This window comes from Delphinapterus leucas, chromosome 2 (assembly GCF_059928025.1).
Source record: "Delphinapterus leucas isolate spDelLeu-1000000601 "Yukka" chromosome 2, BTC_Dleu_Yukka2, whole genome shotgun sequence".
Lineage (NCBI taxonomy): Eukaryota > Metazoa > Chordata > Mammalia > Artiodactyla > Monodontidae > Delphinapterus > Delphinapterus leucas.
The window spans coordinates 89,323,176-89,350,581 of NC_143130.1; the positions used below are offsets into that span (position 1 = coordinate 89,323,176).

The 27,406-nt window shown below is 39.5% G+C and overlaps 2 protein-coding genes across 13 annotated transcripts in view; one reads left to right on the forward strand and one right to left on the reverse strand.

Annotated features, from left to right (window-relative positions):
• The window catches only part of FAM227B (family with sequence similarity 227 member B), a 276,474-nt gene extending 256,920 nt beyond the window's left edge, over positions 1-19,554 (forward strand). The window contains exons 13-16 of the mRNA XM_089907263.1: positions 10,985-11,062; positions 12,211-12,285; positions 14,896-14,965; positions 17,804-19,554. Coding sequence (XP_089763389.1) covers positions 10,985-11,062; positions 12,211-12,285; positions 14,896-14,965; positions 17,804-17,920 — 340 coding nt within the window. The 3' untranslated portion in view covers positions 17,921-19,554. The remainder of the gene's footprint in view (positions 1-10,984; positions 11,063-12,210; positions 12,286-14,895; positions 14,966-17,803) is intronic.
• Positions 12,680-27,406, reverse strand: part of GALK2 (galactokinase 2) — a 142,698-nt gene continuing 127,971 nt past the window's right edge. For 11 of the 12 annotated variants that reach the window (XM_089907254.1, XM_089907255.1, XM_089907256.1 and 8 more), the window contains one exon: positions 12,680-18,442. In XM_089907254.1, the coding sequence (XP_089763380.1) occupies positions 18,235-18,442 (208 nt within the window). In that variant the 3' untranslated portion in view covers positions 12,680-18,234. Of the gene's footprint in view, positions 18,443-19,736; positions 25,326-27,406 lie in introns of all 12 variants that reach the window. The other variant, XR_016392104.1, reaches the window with a different exon arrangement.

Consider the following 27,406-nt stretch of genomic DNA (forward strand, 5'->3'; position numbering starts at 1 on the left):
CCACAGCAGTGAATTCCACCATTCTGCCTTCCAGGTCACTTATCCGTTCTTCTGCCTCAGTTATTCTGCTATTGATTCCTTGTAGTGTAGTTTTCACTTTAGTTATTGTATTGTTCACCTCTGTTTGTTTGTTCTTTAATTCTTCTAGGTCTTTATTAAACATTTCTTGCATCTTCTAGATCTTTGCCTCTGTTCTTTTTCCGAGGTCCTGGATCATCCTCACTATCATTATTCTGAATTCTTTTTCTGGAAGGTTGACTATCTTAGTTGTTGACTTCATTTAGTTGTTTTTCTAGGGTTTTATCTTGTACCTTCATCTGCTACATAGCCCTCTGCCTTTTCATCTTATCTATCTTTCTCTGAATGTGGTTTTTGCTCCACTGGCTGCAGTATTGTAGTTCTTCTTGCTTCTGCTGTCTGCCCTCTAGTGGATGAGGCTATCTCAGAGGCTTGTGCAAGTTTCCTAATGGGAGGGACTGGTGGTGGGTAGAGCTGACTGTTGCTTTGGTGGGCAGAGCTCAGTAGAACTTTAATCCACTTGACTGTTGATGGGTGGGGCTGGATTCCCTCCCTGTTGCTTGTTTGGCCTGAGGCAAGCCAACACTGGAGCCTACCTGGGCTCTTTGGTGGGCTAATGGTGGACCCTGGGAGAACTCACGCCAAGGAGTACTTCCCAGAACTTCTGCTGCCAGTGTTCTTGTCCCCACAGTTAGCCACAGCCACCACCCAACTCTGCAGGTGACCCTCCCACACTAGCTGGTGGGTCTGGTTCAGTCTCCCCCGGGGTCACTGCTCCTTCCCCTGGGTCCTGATGGACACAGTACTTTGTGTGTGCCCTCCAAGCGTGGAGTCTCTGTTTCCCCCAGTCTTTTTGAAGTCCTGCAGTCAAATCCCACTCGCCTTCAAAGTCTGATTCTCTAGGAATTCCTCCTCCTGTTGCCAGACCCCAGGTTGGGAATCTGACATGGGGCTCAGAACCTTCACTCCAGTGGGTGGAATTCTGTGGTATAAGTGTTCTCCGGTTTGTGAGTCACCCACCCAGCGGTTATAGGATTTGATTTTATTGTGATTGCACCCCTCCTACCGTCTCATTGTGACCTCTCCTTTGTCTTTGGATGTGGCGTATCTTTTTTGGTGAGTTCCAATGTCTTCCTGTCGATGATTGTCCACCAGCTAGTTGTGTTTCTGGTGTTCTCACAAGAGGGAGTGAGAGCACGTCCTTCTTCTCTGCCAACTTGGTTCCTGTCATTTCTTTTTCTAAGCACCCCCAAATTAAACAGCTGATGCTGAGTTATGCTATCTGGTCTCATGCCCATTTTTAAAATACCTTCTCACCCCCTATAATACAACCTTCAAATTGACAAACTTCCCAATTTCTATAAAGTGATTCCGTCATTATCCTTGCCATAATTGATCCTTCCTTCTCCCTATCTCTTATGCAGCCCCCATATCTAAATATTAAACAGATTCTCTCCTATATTCCTTTGCAAAATCTCAAATTCCACCCCACTCTCTCCAAGCCTTTTGCCATTACCCCAGTGATGGGTTGGAACTTAAATAGGCTCATTTTCTACCTCTAATAGAGGTAGAAAATTTTTCTCGTAGAAAATCTTAACAGGATGAGAGCTACAAAAACATGAAGCTCAACCTTCATACTTTACAGATAAGGAAAAGGAGGGCCAACCCTGTCAACTACCTGGGCTACCATGGCCCTAGATGGCAAGTGCTGACCATAGTGCAAGAACTAGAGCTGAATCTCCAGCATGGCACTCTATAATCTGTGGGAAATGTGACCTGTTAATGCCAGCCAAGGAGCAATGAAGAACTAAGAGGGTACTAAAAGAAGAGCATCGAGAGAGATGAGTGAAAGACACCGAAGACACACATTCTGTTGACTTCCCAATTTTGCTTCATGCTGGCCCCGAAGAGGGCTATTTCCTGAATGTGTCCTTGAAGCCAATAATGAGAGCATTCTCATTGCTCATGTGTACATGCAGTTGTCACTACTGGTCTGCCTCCTGGGAAGGCCGGATGCTATCACTGCACTGATGTGATTTTCACCTACATAATGCACATAAACTTTTCATTAAATTATAAGTTTAAGAAACATATACCATTGTGACATGAAAGTCAGGCTTATGTCTTTTTTTATGGAAGTGTAGTTGATTTACAATATTGTGTTAGTTTCAGGTGTACAGCAAAGTAATTCCATTTTATATATATTATATATATATATTTTTCAGATTATTTTTCATTGTAGCTTATTACGAGATCATGAATATAGTTCCCTGTGCTATATAGTAAATCCTTGTTGCTTATCTATTTTATGTATAGTAGTATGTATCTGTTAATCTCCCATACTCCTATTTTATAACTCCCCCACTCCCTTTCCCCTTTGGTAACCGTAAGTTTGTTTTCTATGTCTCTGAGTCTGTTTCTGTTTAATACATACATTCATTTGTATTACTTTTTAGATTCCACATGTAAGTGATATCATATATTTGTCTTTGTCTGACTTACTTCACGTAGTATAATATTATCTAGGTCCATCCATGTTGCTACAAATGGCAATATTTCATTCCTTTTTATAATGCTGAGTAATACTCTATTATATATATATATTTGATCCTTCAAATATATATATTTATATACACACACACACACACATATATACCACTTCTTCTCGAGCCTATTGACATTTGGGTTGGTTCCATGTCTTGGCTATTGTACATAGCGCTGCTATGAACAGAGGGATGTGTGTATCTTTTCGAATTAGAGTTTTCATTGTTTCAAGATGTATGCCCAGGAGTGGGATTGCTGGGTCATGTGGTAGTTCTGTTTTCTAAGGAATCTGCATACTGTCTTCCATAGTGGCTGCACCAATTTACATTCCCACCAACAGTGTAGGAGGGTTCCCTTTTTTCCACACCCTCTCCAGCATTTATTATTTGTAGACATTTTTTTTTTTTTGTGGTACGCGGGCCTCTCACTTTTGTGGCCTCTCCCGTTGTGGAGCACAGGCTCCGGACGCACAGGCTCAGCGCCCATGGCTCACGGGCTCAGCCGCTCTGCGGCATGTGGGATCCTCCCAGACCGGGACGTGAACCCGTGTCCCCTGCATCGGCAGGCGGACTCTCAACCACTGCACCACCAGGGAAGCCCTAGACTTTTTTTTCATAAAGCTTTTTTTTTTTTTTTTTTTGGCTGAGTTGGGTCTTCGTTGCTGCATGCGGGCTTTCTCTAGTTGCAGTGAGCTGGGGCTACTCTTCATTGTGGTGCACGGGCTTCTTATTGTGGTGGCTTCTCTTGTTGTGGAGCACAGGCTCTAGGCACGTGGGCTTCAGTAATTGCAATGCGTGGGCTCAGTAGTTGTGGCTCAAGGACTCTAAGCACAGGCTCAGTAGTTGTGGCGCACGGGCTTAGTTGCTCCGCAGCATGTGGGATCTTCCTGGACCAGGGCTTGAACCCATGTCCCCTGAATTGGCAGGCAGATTCTTAACCACTGTGCCACCAGTGATGTCCCTATATGTAGACTTTGATGACAGCCATTCTGACTGGTGTGAGGTGATACCTAATTGTGGTTTTGATTTGCTTTTCTCTTTAGTGATGTTGAGCATCTTTTCATGTGCCTGTTGGTCATCTGTATGTTTTCTTTGGAGAAATGTCTATTTAGGTTTTCTGCCCATTTTTTGATTGGGTGGTTTGTTTTTTTGATATTGTATATTTTAGATATTAACCCCTTGTTGGTTGCATCATTTGCAAATATTTTCTCCCATTCAACAGGTTGTCTTTTCGTTTTGTTGATGGTTTCCTTTGCTGTGCAAAAGTTTTTAAGTTTGATTAGGTCCCATTTGTTCATTTTTGCTTTTATTTCTTTTGCCTTCAGAAACTGATTTAAGAAAATATTGCCGCAACTTATGTCCAAGAATGTTTTGCCTGTGTTCTCTTTTGTTTTATGGTGTCATGTCTTATATTTAGATCATTTAACAATTTTGAGTTTATTTTTGTATATGGTGTGAGGGACTCTTGTATTTCATTGATTTATATGTAGCTGTCTAGCTTTCCCAGCACCAGTTGTTGACGAGACTGTATTTACTCCATTGTATACTCTAAGTAGATTAATTGACTGTATGTGTGTGGTTTATTTCTGGGCTCTATAGGTCTGTTCCATTGACCCATATATCTCATTTTTTGCCAATACCATGATGTTCTGATTACTGTAGCTTTGTAGTATTGTCTAAAGTCTGGAAGGGTTGTGCTTCCAGCTTTGTTCTTTTTCCTCAGGATTGCTTTGGCAATTCTAAGTCTTTTGTGGTTCCATATAAATTTTAGGATTATTTGTTCTAGTTTTGTGAAAAATGTCATGAGTATTTTGATAGGGGTTGCATTAAATTTATAGATCGCTTCAGGCAGTATGACCAATTTGATAATATTAATTTTTCTAATCCAAGAGCATAGGATATCTTTCCATTTCTTTGAATCATCTTCAATTTCTTTTGTTACTGTTTTATAGTTTTTAGCAAATAGTTCTTCCACCTTCTTGGTTAAGCTTATTCCTAGTTACTTTTTTTGGATACAATTTTAAATGGAATTTTTTTTAACTTTCTCCTTCTGATACTTCATTGTAGTGTAAAGAAATGCAACAGATTTCTGTATATTTATCTTGTGTTCTGCTACCTTGCTGAATTCATGTATTAGGTCTAATACTTTTTGTGTGGAGACTTTAGATTTCTCTATATAGAGTATCTTGTCATCTGCAAATGGTGACAGTTTTACCTCTTCCCTTCCAATTTGGATACCTTTTATTTCTTTTTCTTACTTGATTGCTGTGGTTACAGCTTCCAATATGATGTTGAATAGCAGTGGAGAGGGCGGGCATCCTTGTCTTGCTCCTGAATTTAGCAGGAAGGCCTTCAGCTTTTCACAATTGAGTATTAGGTTGGCTGTGGGTTTGTCATAAATGCCTTTATTATGTTGAGATATGTTCTCTCTATACCCATTTTGGTGAGAGTTTTTATCATGAATGGATGTTGACTTTGGTCAAATGCTTTTTCTGTGTCTCTTGAGATTATCATGTGTTTTTTGCCTTTCCTTTTCTTAATGTGGTATATCACATTGATTTATTTGTGTATGTTGAACCATCCTTATGACCCTGGGATAAATCCAACTTGATCATGATGTAGGTCTTTTTATGTATTGTTGGGTTCCATTTCCTAATATTTTCTTGAGGATTTTTGTATCTATATTCATCAAAGATATTGGCCTGTAACTTTCTTTCCTGGTAGTGTCTTTGTCTGGTTTGGTATCAGGGTGATGGCTTCACAGAATGAATTTGAGAGGGTTCCTTCCTCTTCAGTATTTTTTTTTTTTTGAATAGTTTGAGAAGGATAGGTATAGGTTCTTTGTATGTTTGGTAGAATTCCTCAGTGAAGCCATCTGGTTCTGGATTTTTGTTTGCAGAGAGTTTTTTATTATTATTATTGCAGATTCTGTTTTACATCTAGTGATCAGTCTGCTCAAATCATCTGTTTCTTCTTGACTCAGTTTTGGCAGGCCATTTCTAAAAACTTGTCCATTTCTAGGTTTCCAATTTATTGGCATATAATTGTTCATAGTATTCTCTTATGATTTTTTGTACTTCTGCAGTATCCATTGTTATTTCTCCACTTTCATTTCTTATTTTGTTTATTTGGGTCCTCTTTCTTTTCTTCTTGGTGAGCCTGGCTAGAGGTTTGTCGATTTTGTTTCTCTTTTCCAAAAAACAGCTCTTGGTTTCATTGATGCTTTCAGTTGCTATTCTGTTCTCTACTTAATTTATTTTCCCTCTGATCTTTATTATTTCCTTCCTTATGCTGACTTTGAGTTTTGTTCTTCTTTTTCTGATTTTTTTAAGTGGTAGGTTAGGTTGTTTGAGATTTTTCTTGTTCCTTGAGGAAGGCCTGTACTACTATGAACTTCCCTTTTAGAACTGCTTTTGCTGCATCCCATAGTTTTTGTAAAGTTGTGTTTTCATTGTCAATTGTCTTGAAGTATTTTCTGATTTCATTATTGACCCATTGGTTTGTTATAGCATCTTGTTTAGTCTCCATGTGTTCTTTTCCCATTTTTCTTTTTGTGGTTGATTTCTAGTTTCATACCATTGTGGTTAGAAAATATACTTGAAATAATTTCTAGCCTCTTAAATTTGTTGAGGCTTGTTTTGTGACTTAATATGTGGTCTATCCTAGAGAATGTTCCATGCACACTTGGAAAGAATGTGTATTCTGGGTTTTTTGGATGTAGGGTCCTGTAGATATCAAATAAGTTCACCTTGTCTATTGTATCATTTAGGACCTCTGTTGCCTTATTGGTTTTCTGTCTAGAATATCTGTCCATTAATGTCAGTGGGGTTTTAAAGACCCCTACTGTTGTATTCCTGTCAAGTTCTCCCTCTCTGTCTGTTAGTATTTGTTTTATATCTTTCAGTGTTCCTATATTGAGTGCATGCACATTAATGAGTGTAATATCCTCTTCTTGTATTGGTCCCTTTTTCATAATATAATGTACTTCTTTGTCCCTCCTTATGGACTTTGTTTTAAAGTCTATTTTGTCTGATATATGAGTATTGCTACCCCTGCTTTCTTGTCATTTCCATTTGCTTGAAATATCTTTTTCCACCTTCTCACTTTCTGTGTGTGTCTTTCACCTTGAAGTGAGTCTCTTGTAAGTGACATATTGTAGGTTCTTGTTTTCTTATCCAATCTGCTGCTCTGTGTCTTTTGATCAGAGCATTTGTTCCACTGACATTTAAAGTAATTATTGATAGGTATGTACTTATTGCCATTTTAAACCTTGTTTTCCTGTCAGTATTGTAGTTCTTTGTTTCTTCTTTTTGTTTTTCCTTTTGTGCTTTGATGGTTCTTTTGTATTATGCTTGAGTTCCTTTCTTTTTCGTATTTGTGAACCTATGGTATGTTCTTGATCTGTGGTTACCCTGGTTTTCAAGTATGTTGACCCCTAACTATATCTATTTGCTTTAAACTGATAGTCATACAAGCTTAAACACACACTAAACAATCCACATTTTTATAGTTCACTCCTCCACATTCTTTGATTTTGATGTCCTATTTTACATCTTATCCTTTTGCTGCTAATTGTCGTCATAATCACTTTCACAAAAAATTTTTGATTGTTTTTTCATCTATGTACTGGCTTAAGTGATCTTCAATCCTTTTATGTATTTGCCTTTTCTATTGTGACTGTCCCTTTCCTATAGATTCTTGTTTCTTTTCTGTTTAGAGAAGACCCTTCAATGTATCTTCTAGGATAGGTTTAGTATTGCTGAATTCTTTTGGGTTTCGCTTGTCTGAGAAATTCTTTATCTCTCCTTCTATTCTAAATGATAATCTTGCTGGGTAGAGTTGCAGGTTTTCCCTTTCAGGACTTTGAATATATCATGCCACTCCCTCCTGACCTGCAAAGTTTCTGCAGAGAAATCAGCTGATAGCCTTATGGGGGTTCTCACGTAACTGACTCTTTGTTTTCTCTTGCTTTTAGAATCCTCTCTTTATCTTTAACTTTTGCCTTTTTAATTATGATATGTGTTGGTGTGGATCTGTTTGAGTTCATCTTGTTTGGGATCCTCTGTGCTTCTTGTACTTGGATATCTGTTTCCTTTAGGTTTGGGAAGTTTTCAGCAATAATTTCTCCAAATACACTTTCAATCCCCTTTTCTCTCTCTTTTCCTTCTGGAACCCAGCTTATGCATAGTTTGGCATGCTTTATATTATCCTATAGATTTTGTATGCTGCTTTCATTTTTTTCATTTGTCTTTCTGTCTGCTCTTCTGATTGGGTGATTTCCATTAGTATGTCCTCCAGATCACATATTCATTCTTCTGTGTTATTTCGTCTATTCATTGCTTCTAGATTGGTTTTTATCTCACTAAGTTGTCTAATTTTGATTTGATATTTTCTAGTTTCTTACTACAGTGATCTGCATTTCTATCAATCTTTTCATTCCTTTAGCATTTTTATCACCTCCTTTTTGAACTCAGGGTATAGTAGACTGGTGAGGTCTGTTTCATTATTTGTTCTTTCAGGGGATTTCTTTTATTTTAATTTGGAGTAGTTTCTCTGCTTTTTCATTTTACTTAACTTTCTCTGTCTCTATGAATTTAGGAGAAACAGTTATCTACTGTGGTCTTGAAGGGATATTTTTATTTGGAAGCACCCCTGTGTAGACTGTGAATCCAATATTCTGGTGCGAGGGCTGGTTTCAGTATGGGTACCAGCCACATCTTTCCTCAGAGTGTGCTAGTTGTTATCTCCTTGATAGGGGAGTAACTGGTGTGGGGTCCAGAGCCTGTGCTCTGGGTGGGACCTCCTCCTTGCTCTGTGGCTGTTACAGCCCTGTCAGCGGTGGTGTCTGCTCCCCAGTTGTCAGAGTAAAAGCCCTGAGGGTCAGGTTCACTCAGTCTCCTTTGGCCTTGAGTGCGTGACCTGATCCAAAGGAGGTGACTGCTGAAGCAACTGAGGCCCGTGTCGTTACAGCGAATCTATGCACTACCCATGCAGACATCTGCAGTTCTGTCTAGAAGCAGCCAAATGCCACATCTCTTTTCCTGTTGTGTTCATCCCAGACCTAGTGCTAGGCTGTGGTGTGGAATGGGCTGGTGCTGGGGGCTGAGGCTTTGTGGCTGCAGGAATCAAGGTGGTTGTGCTGCTGCCTGAGAACTAGGCTGCCTCTGTGCCAGACCTCTCCCAGGACCTGTCCGTGCCAGATGCTGCTCCAAGTTGTGGTGTGGGGTGGGCAGAGCCAGTGAACTCCCTTTGGGAAACCAACCACTGCATACTTCTACCCAGGGGCTCTCCATCTGAGACTCAGCACTCCCTGAGCATCTCTGTGGCATCACCCTTTGCAGGCGCTGACAAAATCCGCCACAGCCGGACTCACCCCTGCCATGCAAGCAGTGACAAAGAGCTCTGCAGTCTGGCCCAGACTATACCCCAGGCCCTCCGAGCTATCTCCACTAAGCTAGATTGAGTCCTCTCCCAGGGTCTGTCTGTCAGAGATTCAGCGCTTAGCCATTGCACGTATTTGTAGCCCTGCCCAATGCACACCTGATATTGGGTAGTGTGGCAAGCCAGCTGCCAGTCTCTCTCTGTCCTGATTGTCAGCAAGCCAGCACACACGCACTCCTCACAAGTAGAGTCTGGGCTTCTCCAGCCCCTCTATCTGTCCCAGCGGATTTCCCAGCAGGCAAGGGGGCTCCCCAGGGTCTGCCCACGTAGACCTTTTCTCCTTTATAGATCCCTCCCAGGGACACCAGTCCTGTCCTGATTCCTTTTTTCCCATCCTACTCAGTTATGTGGAGATCTTTCTTGCAGCTTTGGTTATATAGGAGATCTTCTGCCAGTCTCCAGCTGGTTTCCTGTGAGAAATGTTCCACATGTAGATGTATTTTTGATGTGTTTGTGGGGGAAGGTGAGCTCCACATTCTCCCCTCTGCCATCTTGATCCCCCTCCAGGCTTATCTCTTTCTTTAAGGAAAACCATACTCTAAAACCTAGCTATGATGAAGGGGTTAAAGTAAACTTGGAATGCATCATAAAGAGCAGTGGACTTCTCTGTAAAATCTATTTCAGAGAATTCCTATCCTATTCAGGATAACATAATCATCCAGACCCTCGCAAACTCTGTGCTTAGTAGGATGGAGTATGGTCTGCTATCAACACTGCTTCCCAACAACTTAGTGATGCTGTTAAGGAAACTTCTTAAACAGGTTCTATGGCTGGCAGAGAGAATTTATCACCGTGGCATTGCTGAGAAAGTCATCTGGAGTGTACAGAAAACAAATGTTCTTTGCCTTGATTCTAAGACCTTAATATTCAAATTATAAGTGATTGAAGATACTTTCTGAGTAGTTTAGAGTGTCATAGGAAAGATATAAATTTTATTCAAGTTTATTGTGAGAATCTTTGTTGTGGAGCCATTCATATTTTTCCTTCTGGTTATCTCAACTGAGATATAATACTCAGGAAATTAAGGTCATAAGGTTAAGTGCCTATGTGGTCTTGTCCCAGGGACCAGATCTACTGAGCTTCTCCTAACTTTCTTATACCAGATAATTAAGATTAAAATGAGTATCAAGGACATCCTTGAAGGGAGCATAAATGTGTTTTAAATGAGCAAATTGCATTCATAGAAAGATGGAGGTAATACTGAAGTGTGGTTCAGGTTGGAGAGTGGGACCATGGGAGGACAGACTCATTCCTGCATCTTGGTGACTGCAGAGGTTTAAGAGCTCCTAGTTTACCAATGAGGCTAAGGTCTTAACACAAGATGAGGGCTGCCTCCTTGAGTCATTTACCAGTTGCCACTTCAGAGGGAAGCATCTGCTTTCCAGACACAGACATGGGTTAAGACCAGTGTTAGGGACACAGCCACAGGCTGTACCAGAAACAGACAGCAGAAGAGCCCCAGCCACATTAGCAGAACATTTTTATCTTCTGCCTGTCATCCTTTTCCATGCAGTTAGCAGAGGTTGGGCTGAGGCAGCCAACATATGCTGCCAGTCACCTCCAGAGCCTCTCAGAAGTCAAGAGACTTTGAAGTTCTCAGTATATGTAGAAATGAAGAAATGTCTAAACAGAGTTACAAAAGGTACATTTAAAATTTTACATTTAACAAATCGCTGCCTGTAAAGCACACCAAAAAAACATGAAAATAGTAATTATGGGACTTATGAAACTACTAAGTCCTTGTGCGCTATGGATGGTGTGGTCCAGATAATGGGATATAAGTTTAAAGTAGTCAGATGGGTATTGTCTCCTTTTGGTCCTTTCAGTGCAACGCCAGACATAATATTCGTGTTTATACTTGAGACCCGTCATGACTGGGAAGCCCAGGCAAGATGGCTCCCTGAGTCCCCCTGTGAAGGATACTGTTAACCTCTCTCAAGTTTTCCTAGTTGAAAATCTTTCCTTAACCATAAGCCTATCACGCCACCTGCTCCAACTTATTGTGATATTCTAAAGGAGGCAAAAAGACAATTTGCAAACAACCAAAAGGATTTTAGAATGTAAGTTGACTCCATACTATTGATAAATATAAAATCATAGAATCCTTTAGAGCTGTAAGCAATCATAGAAATTATCTACAACTAACCTTCTTATTTTACTGACGAGGAGAGTTGCCTCTGAGCATCTTATAGACTCGGAGATTCTTTTCAGGTAGGTGTCAAGAATGTATGTTGTAACCACGGAGACACGGCACATGTCAGGGATTGAAAAAAGGAAGGGAGCTTTTCCTGTGGTCTGGGTGGGGGGATGCACACCAACGTGGAGAGACCAGGAGAGAGTTCCCAGGAAGAGAGATTGGAGTATTGTTCATTTACAAAGATAAGCCCTGGAAGAAGAACAGAAAGGTTGTCTGTAATAGAAGGAGTTCCTTGTAGCTGGGGTGGCAGCAGGGGTGATATGGAGGAAAGCAAGGCAAGGAGTTCTTTTCGGAAACGTTTTCTTGGGGAAACATTTTAAGTGTTTTGTGCTTAACTAAAATGATTACTCTTGGCCAGTTATGGTATTCTTATGTGCCAGGAAGTGAGAAATGGCTTAATGAGGATGTCCATCGATTTTTATGTGGACAAATTGGCAGGGTCCAATTTTTCTGTCTGTGATATCAAGGTCACTGCCTAGCTGTCTTATTGCCTTAAAGGGGAGAAAGGATGGGCATCCTACCCTTTGGGTACCTGATGCTGTTCCGGAAACACATCAAAGAGAGGTAAACAGAAGAGCAGCCAGCCTTATCCTATCCAGCAGGCAGGACAGAAGTCTGAGCCTCTACTTTCCCTGGGGCCCCACTCCCCTCCCACTGACATACACACATGCGCATGCACGCACACAGACACACACACAGAGCCCTTAGACTTCCTATTTTCACTGGGAAGAACAGGGGTGGGCGCCTTGTAAGAGGGCCCATGTGGGAACAGCAAGGTGGAGTCCAGGCTGTACTCAGCTGACATGGGTGATGCCTTTGGCACATGTTTATAAGGGGCAGTGTGCTGGGGGATTCCTCATACCACGTGGTGCATTGGGAGGGGTTGCTGAAGAACTGTTTTGTAATGGACCTTTACTGATATGTGGAAGGCAGCAAATTGTTGATTTATTCTTTCTCAATGAGAATTGCCTGCTTTATTTTAAAATTTAACTCCAAACTTTGACTTTATAGAGAAAAGCACCTAATTAATGAAGAAATAAAACTCCTAAGACAGCGACAGGAAAAAGTTGACAAGGAGCTTCATAGGTTTGTTTCTTATTCAACTTGTAGTGCTTAAAAACATTTTAATTGAACAAATGTGTTACATAAACCACAATAGGTTTAATATGTAAAAATTCATTAACTGGAATATCTGCAGAAGTTTTCTACTCCGTAGTTCATCTAGAGTAACACTAACTTTTTTATCCACATAATTACTTACTCTAATTTAATTAATTGCTAAACATTATCATCATCTCCTTTTACTCTACCAGACATAGGACTTAAGCTGAGGGCCTTTTAAATATAGACTCATAACCATGGGAAGATGTAAACTAGAACAACAACCTATTTAGCTGGTCTCAGGCTAGTTCTTTGTCCCTTTCTGCCCCTGCTGCTTCCCCTATACATACAAACATTGTACCCCATTGAAACAAGGAAAGTTGGGCATATTTGTTTATTTTATTACAGTGTAAAAAACAAAACTATAAAGTGTTGGGACTAACCCACTTCTTCCAGTACATCCACATAGGCAAGAATAAATGTCAGATGAGTACAGCCCTTCAAATAAACCCCTGTGGGAAACCACAATTTTGCGCCAGTCATGCTGCCATACTTCTAATTGCTATTTTGGAACTTATAAAGCTAGTCTCCCAGTCACATAAGAAAATGCAACTCATTACTTTAAAATCTTACTGCATTTTTCACTAAAAATGTTATCACCCAGCTTTCCCCTTCACAACATAAGATCTGACTCCAGATGACTTTTACAAGTTCCCCAAAATCAAATCTATAGAGGACAGGATTTCTCACCACTCAAGATATGCAAAAGGATGCAGACTGGTTTTCAGAGCAACTCACAAGAAGCACTCAAATATGTTTTATGCGATGGCACATTGCTGGAGAAAGTGAAGGGGAAAAGACTCATTTGGGTATATAACTCCCACGTCCCTGTTAAGTTTATAGGCACAGTGTCCAAGTTTCTATCTGTAATCTTCAAAAAAAGATAGTCATGGAAAGGAAAGATAGAAAGATGGGAGATTGGGTAGTGGTGACGCTTGCAAAGCTTTGTGAATATACTAAAACCTACTGAACTGTATACTTTGAAAGGGTGGATTTTAGGTTATGTAACATATCAACAAAGCTGTTATTAAAAACAAAAGAAGAGGGGAACTGTAAATTAAAGTGGGTTGGAAAATGTAAAATAGATAGCTAGTGGGAAGCAGCTGCATAGCACAGGTAGATCAGCTCGGTGCTTTGTGACCACCTAGAGGGGTGGGATAGGGAGGGTGGGAGGGAGACGCAAGAGGGAGGAGATATGGGGATATATGTATAGCTGATTCACTTTGTTATACAGCAGAAATTAACACAGCATTGAAAACAGAATTACTCTAAAAAAATAAAAGTGGGTTGGAAGATGGATTGATTTCAACACAGTGAGATGAACCAGTCTCAGGATGACTTGAAGTCAAGAAGATTCTAAGAGTGTGTTACTGAAAAAAGGGCACCAGGGATATTTAAATAGGACTATGAGGAAGAGACTCAGAGCCAGATTTTAGAAAAGCAGGGAAGAATAGTCCAAAAGGGTAGTAAGAGGTGAGGAGAAAACCTAGGTTGAGGAGATAAAATTGGCAGAGATAAAGTAGAGAAAGAGTAAGGGAGTATTTGTTAGTCAGAGAACACGAACGCAAGAGGCCCCTCAGAGGTAGCCCTACTGGGTGCCCTCAGGGGACCCCTGGAGGAATCCTAGAGAAACCTAGAGCAGGCCTTATAGGGGTCTAGCTAATCCAAAGTTCATGCTTCAGCAAAGTGTATTTGGAATTTTTAGAAAATTTCACTTCCTACAGATTTCACAGAATAATTTCAAATGTTTCACTTGAAAATTGCCAGTGAAATCAATAGTCTTATACCATTTTTCATTTTTCTTTCTCTCATCTGTGTTTCTCTTGCTGTCTCTCCCTTGTCCCAAGTTCCTATCGTTCCTTGCCTGGCCTACCTCTGCTTCTGTCTTTATCCGTAGATCTCTGGAAAGTTTCCTGGTGCCTCCTCAATTCAACTATTCAACTCCTTAAAAATATTTCTTGAATGAGTATGTGGTGACAGAAATCATGATAGATTCCTGGATCCCCACCCCTGATGAGCTTACAGTCTAGTAAGCGCCCCTCTCACCCTTTATCCTTTTCCATCTCTCTTTCTCTCTCTCCCCCAGATATTTTCCAGGCCAGTCCCTTTTCCTCTTCCCTCCCCAGTGACTCATCTTAAAATCTGCACTGGAGCCCAGTGAGTGGAATTAGTTGAGGGAATACTTACTGTGTGAACCATCTCACTGAAGAGGATGCTTCACTGCTGGGATGCAGTGTCGCACAGTGGTTAGAATAGAGGGTGCAAGTCACACTGCTTGGGTTCAAATCCTCTATTACTTGCTAGCTGTATGACTGTGGACAGGTTAGTTAACCTATCTGAGCCTCTTTCCTCATCTATAACATAGGATAATAGTAGTACCTACTTCCTAAGATTGTTTTCAGAGTAACTGAATTAATATATGTAAAGTGGTGGCAAATGCCCAGCATATTAAACTCTTCGTAAATCGTGGCTCTTAGTTGGTGTCAGTATGAAAACAATTAGTTTGGTTACCAATTTTCTTTCTTTCATGATTAGGCTCCAAGCAAAGGCTACTAAGAAACCTTACGAAGTTAAGAATGATTTTGAGAATTTCCTACAAAAACTGGTAAGTTTTTTCTGGAAATAATTGAGAATTCTCTCTCTAGCTTCTCTTATATAGACTGGAAAATATTTAATAAGCAATGTATGGTTTCACATCCAAGTTACAGTGGCAGGATGGAATACATTCTTGTTATTTAATCATCCACATGCACATTTAGGGTAATCTCTCTCTCATGTATTAGTGACAACCTCATGCTCACTCATCCCCGTCCCTTGCTTCTGACCAGAAGCATTTTATGCAACTTAAAACCTCCAAATGCAGAATTTCAAACTAATAGAAAATTATTGGTATTTGAAGTCATATTTTATTTCCCGTTAATAATTCAACAAAAATATATTGGATTCCAACTACTGTGTTAGATGAATGATTCTTGCCCTTAATTAACAGAAATGTAAGAAATGATAAGGTTCTAAACAGTACTCAAGTGTAAGAAAGAAAGAAAAGGAAGGACATGGTCCCATCTTTCCAGTTTTCTTTGTCCCCTTCCCTTCTGCTCCACCTTAACTTACAGGCAGTCCTATTAAATCTAAAGGTCCTTCCTCCCTTCCAACAAGAAAGAACATGTAGAAAATAGTGTACAGTAAATCTGAAGATTGGACAATCTGAGGTAAGGAATAAGAGAGAGCTTTTCATTTTCAGCATGTCAGGCTTCCATGCAAAAATCTAGAGTAATCCTCATTGGCTACTGATGTAATGTCAAAAACAGGGGTCAAATAATCTAACCAAATTCCTATGAGCCAGAAAGGTAATGGAAAGGGGTAATATTGTTGGGTGTTTAATATTAAACAAATATTGAGTGTTTAATATTAAATAAATAGTACTACTCTTTATTCCACAAAAAAATTATTTCTCCCATTTTTTCATGGTCTCTCTTAACTGCTACTGCTAGAGACATGGGTACAGAGAAATATTTATTTAATATAAGAAAACTGCAAGTGTACTGGTAAAGGGCAAGTGACCTCAGCTGGTAAATAGTAAATGGCCTGAGTCTTAGAGAAACTACAGGAGCTATGGACACCATAGCCCACTGGAGAGTCTGTGCCTCAGTGAAACAAGGCAACTACTTCCTCACCTCTAGTTCATTGTGGCTCTGCAGGAATAGAGGCCAAAGTGTTATCAGATCTTCCACCATTTGTAATCCAGATTCTTCTGTAAAATTCCTGTTTAGGACTCAAGTTTTTAAATAGCCCTAGAGGCCAAACTAAATAAATCTGCAGACCAGATGAGGCCTATGGTCTGCTGGTTTGCAACCCTTGGTCTAAATGCTGGACTTGGAGCTCTTCAAAAGCTGGCTCCAGCCAGTATAGCCAATCACTATATCCCAAGTCAAACCCTTCACTCCCACTGAGTCTTCCCAGCATATCCTGTTTACCCATAATCATATACTTTGCTTATCTGCCATGCCTACTCCCCAGATTTCAAATTCTGTTCATCCTTTAAGGCCCTGCTCAAATTCCATCTTCTACATGAAGCTTTTTTCCAGTGGCCCTAGCCCCATCCTTTCCAGGCAAGTTCGATATCTCTCATAATTTCTAGAATAACACTTGGTGATGGCTTCATTGGAAAATAGTTCTTTTCTTCAAGCCAGACAGCAAGACAAATATGGGAGTAGATTCTGGCTTAGAACGACTATGTCCTCCAAAGCAGAGTGTGCACTAGAAATTTTTACTTACCTATTTTGTAAAGAAGGTATCTCACGGTGAAAAATTTAAAGGCAAGTGCCTTTTTTTTTTTTTTTCACAGTGATCCAGGCATCTTCGAAGAATTATATATCAATTGGCCACAGATCTTCTGTGGAAAATGAAAAGGTTTTAAAAAGCAAAGGATTATCATTTGAAATCAATCTTTAAAATTCGAAATTAACAAATTGGACTTCAGCTTTCTCAAGTACTTACCTTTCTGCTAAGAATGAAAATGCACCAGAACTTCATTTTAGAATAGAATAATGGATTTCCTAGTACTTTATATGACTGCTGTCCTTTGAGAAATGTAACAACCAGCTTTGCCTCAGCTTCTCTGAAACTGAGATTCAAGATGATGATATCCAGGCTTTTTGCTCATTAATGTGCCACTCAATCATAGAAAAATAGAAAATTGTGATAAACTTCTGGATAATTCATGCCACATGACTGCTGGTCTCTCAATTATCTGACTATGTCACAAAATGCTTTTCAGTTTAAATCTTCATATAATTCAGGAAAGCCTTCCTGTAGTCTATCCGTGAGAGAGAGCCACTCATTTACCATCACCACATGGCCAAACTTGCTGCCCATTTTGATAAACATATACAGGCACCCACCAATACCCCTACCCAATCCCAGAACCCACACTCAGCCTTTTCATAGTTTCACCCTCATGCCTCACACCTGCCCTACATTGGTCCACACATACAAACAAGTTTGCTAGACACACAACAAAGATGCAAGTCACAGATGGGTTTTCCTAGAATAGTAAACATGCCTCCTGGATTAGAGAAAAGGTAGTTTAGAGTGGGAAGAAAGTAAATTCCATGAACAAATTGAATTATCTGAATTAACATCCAGATAATTCTCTATGTCAATGTGAATAGAGATAAAAACTTGAAGTGTCTTTTATCTAAGCTTCTCTATTATGACAGAGAAAGCTCAGGGCCAAAAGAATTGAAAGTGATTGTTTATATGATATCACATGGTTAAAAAAAAAATTAAATGAGCCTGGGATTTTCTTCCTAAATCCATCTTTTGGAAAAAAAAAAAAAAAATTAAGTGATCCTCCTCATCTTCATAACTGGGAGAATCTCACTTTCAAGTATACAGTATCCAGGAAAATCTGTGAATCCTTAACAACGTATTATTTTAATAGCGTTCTGAAGCCCGAACTGAGAGACAACTTCTGGCATCACTATCATCATCAACAACAGAAGACTTCAACCTTGAGGAAGAAGAATGCCAAGAGGATCCAGAAATAAACTGTATTTAAGAATGTATGTTTAATTCAAGTACAATCCATGAGGTCAGTATTGATGGTCTTTTACCATTTGTTTTTAAAAATCTTGAAATCAATACATCCAGTAAATTATCTTAAGAGATCTGGCCAAGCATAATTTTGGCTCTTATTGGTAGAAAACATATTTTAAGATGGAAAAATAATCATTATGAAGCATAGGGAGCTTTCAAGCATTTCTTTCGAAATACATCTTGATAATAGCAACCATTCATCATAATACAAAACAGAAAGAGGATTAATTTGCTGTGGCATAGAAGTCCTGCCAGTTCCTAAATGCTCTAAATAGTTTAGGCCTCAAGGAAAACCAAAGCTCCACCTCCAGGTTTGGTAGCAAACAAACTCTGCTTCTCAGGCACTAAGCTTCGATTGCTCCTCTGGTAATAAGCTTCGTGCACATTTGCTAGGAAGCTGGACAGCTTGTCAGCAGGTACTATCGATACTGTGCAGCCTCCCCATCCTGCTCCCGTAAGTCGTGATCCTTGAGCCCCAAATTTCCTAAAACAATGAGAAAAAAAATTAGAACCTGAATATGAAAATGAGAGTGATTTTCTTGGTGCTATAGAACAGACAGCATCTCCAAGAACTAAGAAGAGATTATGTGGTGTGTTTTGTGGGGGTTTTTTCAGTACTGTCAAACATTTTAGGACATTAAGAAATTTATACCATTGTTTGAAGGTGATTTGAAATTTAATTGTATCTAAAACTAGAGTCCAGTTTTGGCTCTTAAGTAGTAAAAGTCAGTAGTACTCCTGTTTCGTAAGGGCTGGCAATAACCTACTGTAGTATTGATTCCATAAAGCCACCACTTGAAGAGTTGTGTAGCAAGCCTATAGATGATCAGGAAGAGGGAGTAAAAAGAAAACAGGCAATGGACACGATCAACATGGTGAAACAGAAGGTTGCTCCATATGAGGCCAAATCAAAATTTAAAGTGCAAGTCTTATATACAAGTGAGAGCTTCCTCTGGTGGCTATTTAAGCTGCATTCAGTCCCCTGGAACAGATAGCCTAGATTGGTGCTGAATAAATTTATCAACAAAGAATGTGTTACTAAACTCTAAATTAGTTCGTCTGTTCAACCTCTGAAGGGAAATTATGCAGACCTTTCCACAAAGAGGATAGTGGCTTCTGCAGGTCCATCCCCGTTTTCCCTGCACCTTCAGGAGCTGGCTGGTCTGACAAATGGACTGGGAATTTATCATCAGACAAAACGTGTGATTGAGATGGAAACTACTATATAAGCCACCACACAGCAAGAGGTAATTTTAGTCACCATAAACCAGGCACAGTTTCAAACCTTGGACAAAAGTGAAAGGCCCTACACAAAGTACAAGGATCACTCATCTTTAAAACATGCAATTTATCCTGACAATAAAAGTTAATGTATCAACAGGAAGACACTGGAACTCACCAAAAAAGATACCCCACATCCAAAGACAAAAAGGAGAGGCCACAATGAGACGGTATGAGGGGCGCAATCACAATAAAATCAAATCCCGTAACTGCTGGGTGGGTGACTCACAAACCAGAGAACACTTATACCACAGAAGTCCACCCACCGGAGTGAAGGTTCTGAGCCTCACGTCAGGCTTCCCAACCTGGGGGTCTGGCAACGGGAGGAGGAATTCCTAGAGAATCAGACTTTGAAGGCTAGTGGGATTTGACTGCAGGACTTCAACAGGACTGGGGGAAACAGAGACTCCATTCTTTGAGGGCACACAAAAAGTAGTGTGTCCATCAGGACCCAGGGGAAGGAGTAGTGACCCCATAGGAGACTGAATCAGACCTACCTGCTAGTGTTGGAGGGTCTCCTGCAGAGGTGGGGGGTGGCTGTGTCTCACCATGAGGACAAGGACACTGGCAGCATAAGTTCTGGGAAGTACTCCTTGGTGTGAGCCCTCCCAGGGTCCACCATTAGCCCCACCAAAGAGCCCGGGTAGGCTCCACTGTTGGGTCGCCTCAGGCCAAACAACCAACAGGGAGAAAACCCAGCCCCACCCATCAGCAGACAAGCAGATTAAAGTTTTACTGAGCTCTTCCCCAGAGCAACAGCCAGCTCTACCCACCACCAGTCCCTCCCATCAGGAAACGTGCGCAAGCCTCTTAGATAGCCACATCCACCAGAGGGCAGACAGCAGAAGCAAGAAGAACTATAATCCTGCAGCCTGTGGAACAAAAACCACATTCACAGAAAGACAGACAAGATGAAAAGGCAGAGGGCTATGTAGCAGATGAAGGAACAAGATAAAACCCCAGTTAGTTGTTTAACTAAATGAAGTGGAGATAGATAGGCAACCTTCCAGAAAAAGAATTCAGAATAATGATAGTGAAGATGATCCAGGACCTCGGAAAAAGAATGGAGGCAAAGATCTAGAAGATGCAAGAAGTGTTTAACAAAGACCTAGAAGAATTAGAGAACAACCAAACAGAGATGAACAATACAATAACTAAAATGAAAAGTACACTAGAAGGAATTAATAGCAGAATAACTGAGGCAGAAGAACAGATAAGTGACCTGGAAGACGGAATGGTGAAATTCACTGCTGTGGAACAGAATAAAGGAAAAAGAATGAAAAGAAATAAAGACAGCCTAAGAGACCTCTGGGACAACATTAAACACAAAAACATTCGCATTATAGGGGTCCCAGAAGGAGAAGAGAGAGACAAAGGACCCGAGAAAATATCTGAAGAGATTATAGTCGAAAACTTCGCTAACTTGGGAAAGGAAATAGCCACCCAAGTCCAGGTAGCACAGAGAGTCCTATACAGGATAAAGCCAAGGAGAAGCATGCCAAGATACATAGTAATCAAATTAGCAAAAATTAAAGACAAAGAAAAATTACTGAAAGCAGCAAGGGAAAAACAACAAATAACATACAAGGGAACACCCATAAGGTTAACAACCGATTTATCAGCAGAAACTACAAGCCAGAAGGGAGTGACATGATATAATTAAAGTGATGAAAGGGAAGAACCTACAAAAAAGATTACCCAGCAAGGATCTCATTCATATTCGATGGAGAAATCAAAAGCTTTACAAACAAGCAAAAGCTAAGAGAATTCAGAACCACCATACCAGCTCTACAACAATTGATAAGGAACTTCTGTAAGTGGGAAACACAGGAAAAGGACCTACAAAAACAAACCCAAAACAATTAAGAAAATGGTAATAGGAACAGACATATCAATAATTACCTTAAACGTGAATGGATTAAATGCTCCAACCAAAAGACGCAGGCTTGCTGAATGGATACAAAACCATGATCCATATATATGCTGTCTACAAGAGACCCACTTCAGACCTAGGGACACATACAGACTGAAAGTGAGGGGATGGAAAAAGATAATCCATGCAAATGGCAATCAAAAGAAAGCTGAAGTAGCAATACTCATATCAGATAAAATAGACTTTAAAGAATGTTACAAGAGACAAGAAAGGACACTACATAATGATCAAGGGATCAATCCAAGAAGAAGATATAACAATTAATAATAAATATATATGCACCCAACATAGGAGCACCTCAACATACAAGGCAACTGCTAACAGCTATAAAAGAGGAAATTGACAGTAACACAGTAATAGTGGGGGATATTAACACCTCACTTACACCAATGGACTGATCATCCAAACAGAAAATTAATAAGGAAACACAAGCTTTAGATGACACAATAGACCAGATAGATTTAATTGATATTTATAGGACATTCCATCCAGAAACAGCAGATTACACTTTTTTCTCAAGTGCGCACAGAACATTCTCCAGGACAGATCACATCTTAAGTCACAAATCAAGCCTCAGTAAATTTAAGAAAATTGAAGTCATATCAAGTATCTTTTCTGACCACAACACTATGAGATTAGAAATCAATTACTGGGGAAAAAAATGTGAAAAACACAAACACACAGAGGCTAAACAATACGTTACTAAATAACCAAGAGATCACTGAAGAAATCAAAGAGAAAATCAAAAAATACCTAGAGACAAATGACAGTGAAAACACGACAATCCAAAACCTATGGGATGCAGCAAAAGCAGTTCTAAGAGGGAAGTTTATAGCTATACAGTCCTACTTCAAGAAACAACAAACAGGGCTTCCCTGGTGGCGCAGTGTTTGAGAGTCCGCCTGCCGACGCAGGGGACATGGGTTCGTGCCCAGGTCCGGGAAGATCCCACATACTGCGGAGCAGCTGGGCCCCGTGAGCCATGGCCGCTGATCCTGCACGTCCAGAGCCTGTGCTCCGCAACAGGAGAGGCCACAAGAGTGACAGGCCCGCGTACCACAAAAAAAAAAAAAAAGAAGAAGAAACATCTCAAACAATCTAACCTTACACCTAAGAGAACTAGAGAAAAAAGAACAAACAAAACCCAAAGTTACTAGAAGGAAAGAAATCATAAAGATCAGAGCAGAAATAAATGAAATAGAAACAAGACAATAGCAAAGATCAATAAAACTAAAGGCTGGTTCTTTGAGAAGATAAACAAAATTGATAAACCATAGCCAGACTCATCAAGAAAAAGAGGGAGAGGACTCAAATCATTAAAATTAGAAATGAAAAAGGAGAAGTTACAACAGACACTGCAGAAATACAAAGAATCCTAAGAGACTACTGCAAGCAACTCTAGGCCAATAAAATGGACAACCTGGAAGAAATAGACAAATTCTTAGAAAGGTATAAACTTCCAAGACTGAACCAGGAAGAAACAGAAAATATGAACAGACCAATCACAAGTAATGAAATTGTAACTGTGATTAAAAATCTTCCAACAAACAAAAGTCCAGGACCAGATGTGTTCACAGGTGAATTCTATCAAACATTTAGAGACGAGCTAACACCCATCCTTCTCAAACTCTTCCAAAAAATTGCAGAGGAAGGAACACTCCCAAACTCATTCTATGAGGCCACCATCACCCTGATACCAAAACCAGACAAAGATACTACAAAAATAGAAAATTACAGACCAATATCACTGATGAATATAGATGCAAAAATCCTCAACAAAATACTAGCAAACAGAATCCAACAACACATTAAAAGGATCATACACCATGATCAAGTGGGATTTATCCCAGGGATGCAAGGATTCTTCAATATACGTAAATCAATCAATGTGATAAACCATATTAACAAATTGAGGAATAAAACCCATATGATCATCTCAATAGATGCAGAAAAAGCTTTTGACAAAATTCAACACCCATTTATGATAAAAACTCTCCAGAAAGTGGGCAGAAGGAACCTACCTCGACATAATAAAGGCCATATACGACAGACCCACAGCAAACATCATTCTCAATGGTGAAAACTGAAAGCATTTCCTCTAAGACCAGGAACAAGACAAGGATGTCCACTCTCGCCACTATTATTCAACATAGTTTTGGAAGTCCTATCCACGGCAATCAGAGAAGAAAAAGAAATAAAAGCAATACAAATTGGAAAAGAAGAAGTAAAACTGTCACTGTTTGCAGATGACATGATATTATACATAGAGAATCCTAAAGATGTAACCAGAAAACTACTAGAGCTAATCAATGAATTTGGTAAATTTGCGGGATACAAAATTAATGCATTCCTATAGACTAATGATGAAATCTTTTGCATTCCTATAGACTAATGATGAAAAATCTGAAAGAGAAATGAAGGAAACACTCCCATTAACCACTGCAACAAAAAAGAATAAAACACCTAGGAATAAACCTACCTAGGGAGACAAAAGGCCTGTATGCAGAAAACTTAAGACACTGATGAAAGAAATTAAAGATGAAACAAACAGATGTAGAGATATAGAGTGTTCTTGGATTGGATGAATCAATATTGTGAAAATGACTATACTACCCAAAGCAATCTACAGATTCAATGCAATCCCTATCAAATTACAAATGGCATGTTTTACAGAACTAGAACAAAAAAATCTTAAAATTTCTATGGAGACACAAAAGACCCCGAACAGCCAAAGTGGTCTTGAGGGAAAAATACGGAGCTGAAGGAATCAGGCTCCCAGTCTTCAGACTATACTATGAAGCTACAGTAATCAAGACCGTATGGTACTGGCCCAAAAACAGAAATATAGATCAATGTAACAAGATAGAAAGCCCAGAGATAAACCCACGCACCTATGGTCAACTAATCTATGACAAAGGAGGCAAGGATATACAACGGAGAAAAGACAGTCTCTTCAGTAAGTGGTGCTAGGAGAACTGGACAGCTACATGTAAAAGGATGAAATTAGAACACTCCCTCAACACCATACACAAAAATAAACTCAAAATGGATTAGAGAACTAAATGTAAGACTGGACACTATAAAACTACTAGAGGAAAACATAGGAAGAACACTCTGACATAAATCAGAGCAAGATCTTTTTTGATCCACCTCCTACAGTAATGGAAATAAAAACAAAAATAAACAAATGGGACCTAATGAAACTTAAAAGCTTTTGTGCAGCAAAGGAAACCATAAACAAGACAAAAAGACAACCCTCAGAATGGGAGAAAATATTTGCAAATGAATCAACGGAAGAAGGGTTAATCTCCAAAATATATAAACAGCTCATGCAGCTCAATATTAAAAAAACAAACAACCCAATCCAAAAATGGGCAGAAGACCTAAATAGACATTTCTCCAAAAAAGACATACAGATGGCCAAGAAGCACATGAAAAGCTGCTCGACATCACTAATTATTAGAGAAATGCAAATCAAAAAACTACAATGAGGTATCGCCTCACACCAGTTAGAATGGGCATCATCAGGAAATCTACAAACAACAGTGCTGGAGAGGGTGTGGAGAAAAGGGAAACCTGTTGCACTGCTGGTGGGAATGTAAATTGATACAGCTACTATGGAGAACAGTATGGAGGTTCCTTAAAAAACTAAAAATAGAATTACCATATGACCCAGCAATCCCACTACTGGGCATATACCCTGAGAAAACCATAATTCAAAAAGACACATGCACCCCAATGTTCACTGCAGCACTATTTACAATAGCCAGGACATGGAAGCAACCTAAATGCCCATGGATAGACGAATGGATAAAGAAGATGTGGTACATATATACAATGGAATATTAGCCATAAAGAAACGAAATTGGGTCATTTGTAGAGACGTGGATGGATCTAGAGACTGTCATACAGAGTGAAGTAAGTCAGAAAGAGAAAAACAAATATCGTATATTAACGCATATATGTGGAACCTAGAAAGATGATACAGATGAACTGGTTTGCAGGGCAGAAGCTGAGACACAGATGCAGAGAACAAATGTATGGACACCAAGGTGGAAAGTGGCAGGGGGGGTGGTAGGGTGGTGTGCTGAATTGGGAGATTGGGATTGACATGTATACACTGATGTGTATAAAATTGATGACTAAGAAGAACCTGCAGTGTAAAAAAATAAAATTAAAAAAAAAAAGTTAACATGTACTTCCAATTCTTCCTAATAAAATTTACTCCAAATTAATAGCAGATTTAAAACTCCATAATTAATTTAGCACAATTTTGTCCCTTTTTTCCATCTAAATGAGGTACTTTATTTCCTGGAAAATATCAGTAGAATATTACCGCTACTCTGCGACATCAGAATTACTGCACATCAGTAATTCATTTTCCCCCCAATGATTTTCTCTATTGATTTTTTTTCATCATCTGTTTTATTCAATAAAATATGTTTTTCATATGAAAATAGATGTTTAAGGAAGAAAACAAAAATGCTTGCAAACAAATAAAAGATTACTCATCTCTTCCTGCCCTTCAAACATTCAGCTTATGGCCCAGTAGCTGAACTAGCCCAAACTCCCATGGTCCAGGCTGAAAAGTTTCTCTGACCCTGGGATTCTAGGATTATCCTGAGTTCCTAGGCTGGCAAGGGGCTAGTTTGTAATTTGGTACAATTTAAAAAAAGCAAAAAAACAAAAAACTGTCATGCAGCCATGTCAAACTATCTCTTCTTGTGGAAAATGCTGAGAAAAACGGAGGTGTCACTGAAGTATCTCTGAAAGACACTAAAATCTGGGCATCAAAGCTAACATGGTATGGTTTAGAGAAGAACAGGATGCCCTCTTACTTGATTTTCTAAGACCCAAACTATGCCATTTTTCTGGACTCAAGTCAACCAGGTCTCTTATGGTCTTCAATGAACTTCTAGGCATATTTTCTTACACTTTCTCATTTGTACTGTTTTTGAAAACTGTGGTTTCAAAATTGAACCTAAAGCAAACTCAAAGTGTTTCTAACTGGCTGCAAAACCCATAGGAATTGTGCCAGGAGGCCTAGTTTCCTGACTATCCTGCCAGTTTCCTGAGCGCAGACACTAGAAATCCTTCTAGGTAAATATATTATTCACTTTTAAGTCTCCAGAGCTGTTATGTCACCACCCTGCCTGCTACAAATGAAAATGAACTGGACTGCATCAACCACATGGTCTGAAATCATCAGGGCTCAAATTTCCCCAATAGAGAACAATAAGTGCTATTATAAATAGTCCTCTGCCCCTGAGTAAGTGGCACTTGTGATCACAAATCGGGGGCTCCCCCAGCAGCTGGTCAGCAGCCTGCCCAGCTATACACACTCACAAAGGCAGAAAGATCCTGACTGCAGTGTGCCCCACTGGTGCTTAATATGCCCTTTGGTACGTGCCACAGAAATTGCGAGAGAGAGCCAGAAGTTAGGAAGCCAATAAGAAAGAAAAATAGGTGAGCTAAGAGTGTTTAGTGAACTTTTCACATTTGCATTTTTTTCCTAGGAGAACAGTAAGGCATTAAAAATACAGCTCCTGAGCTATTGCACATCAGAGAGGCAAGACAAAAGTTATGAAAACCGAACCCCTAAAATCCCAAATATCACTTTGATGATTGTGGTCACTTGATTGGGAATAACCTGGAAGGGTTGGTCAAAACAACAAAAGCAGCCTCAGCCTTATAAAGCATGATTTACAAAACAAAGGCTAGAGCAGACAAGAGATGGAGATTATAAGGAATGTTCCCTTTGATCCTTTTTATCACTGAAAGGTGTATTCCTATAACCAACTTTCCAGGCACCTAAGTATAGCCTGAGTAAAATTTCCTGCTTTTAAATGAACTGAGTTGACCATAAAGCACTTACTAAGGTAAGGCACAGATCAAAGGTGGTGTTGAGGGGGGAGGGGGGAGAGATCTAGTAAGACCCAACTCTGCCACAAATCGCAAAGAGGGAAAGCAAGGAATTGTGCCTTGTATTTTAATTCAGTTTTATTTATTTCAAGATAAATATTGATATATTATACAAATGGATATAAAATTATTTCAGAAAATCTTGAATTTAGGGACAGGTTATTATCTATCTCTCTAATTTCAGGCCAGCATAATTCCAGGCATTTCGTACATTCTAATAAGTGGCTACTGGATCATTATATTTGTTTTAAAATATGAAAATGTATACTGTTTATTTTTAATTAAATTAATGTTAAAAACTTCAATTATGTG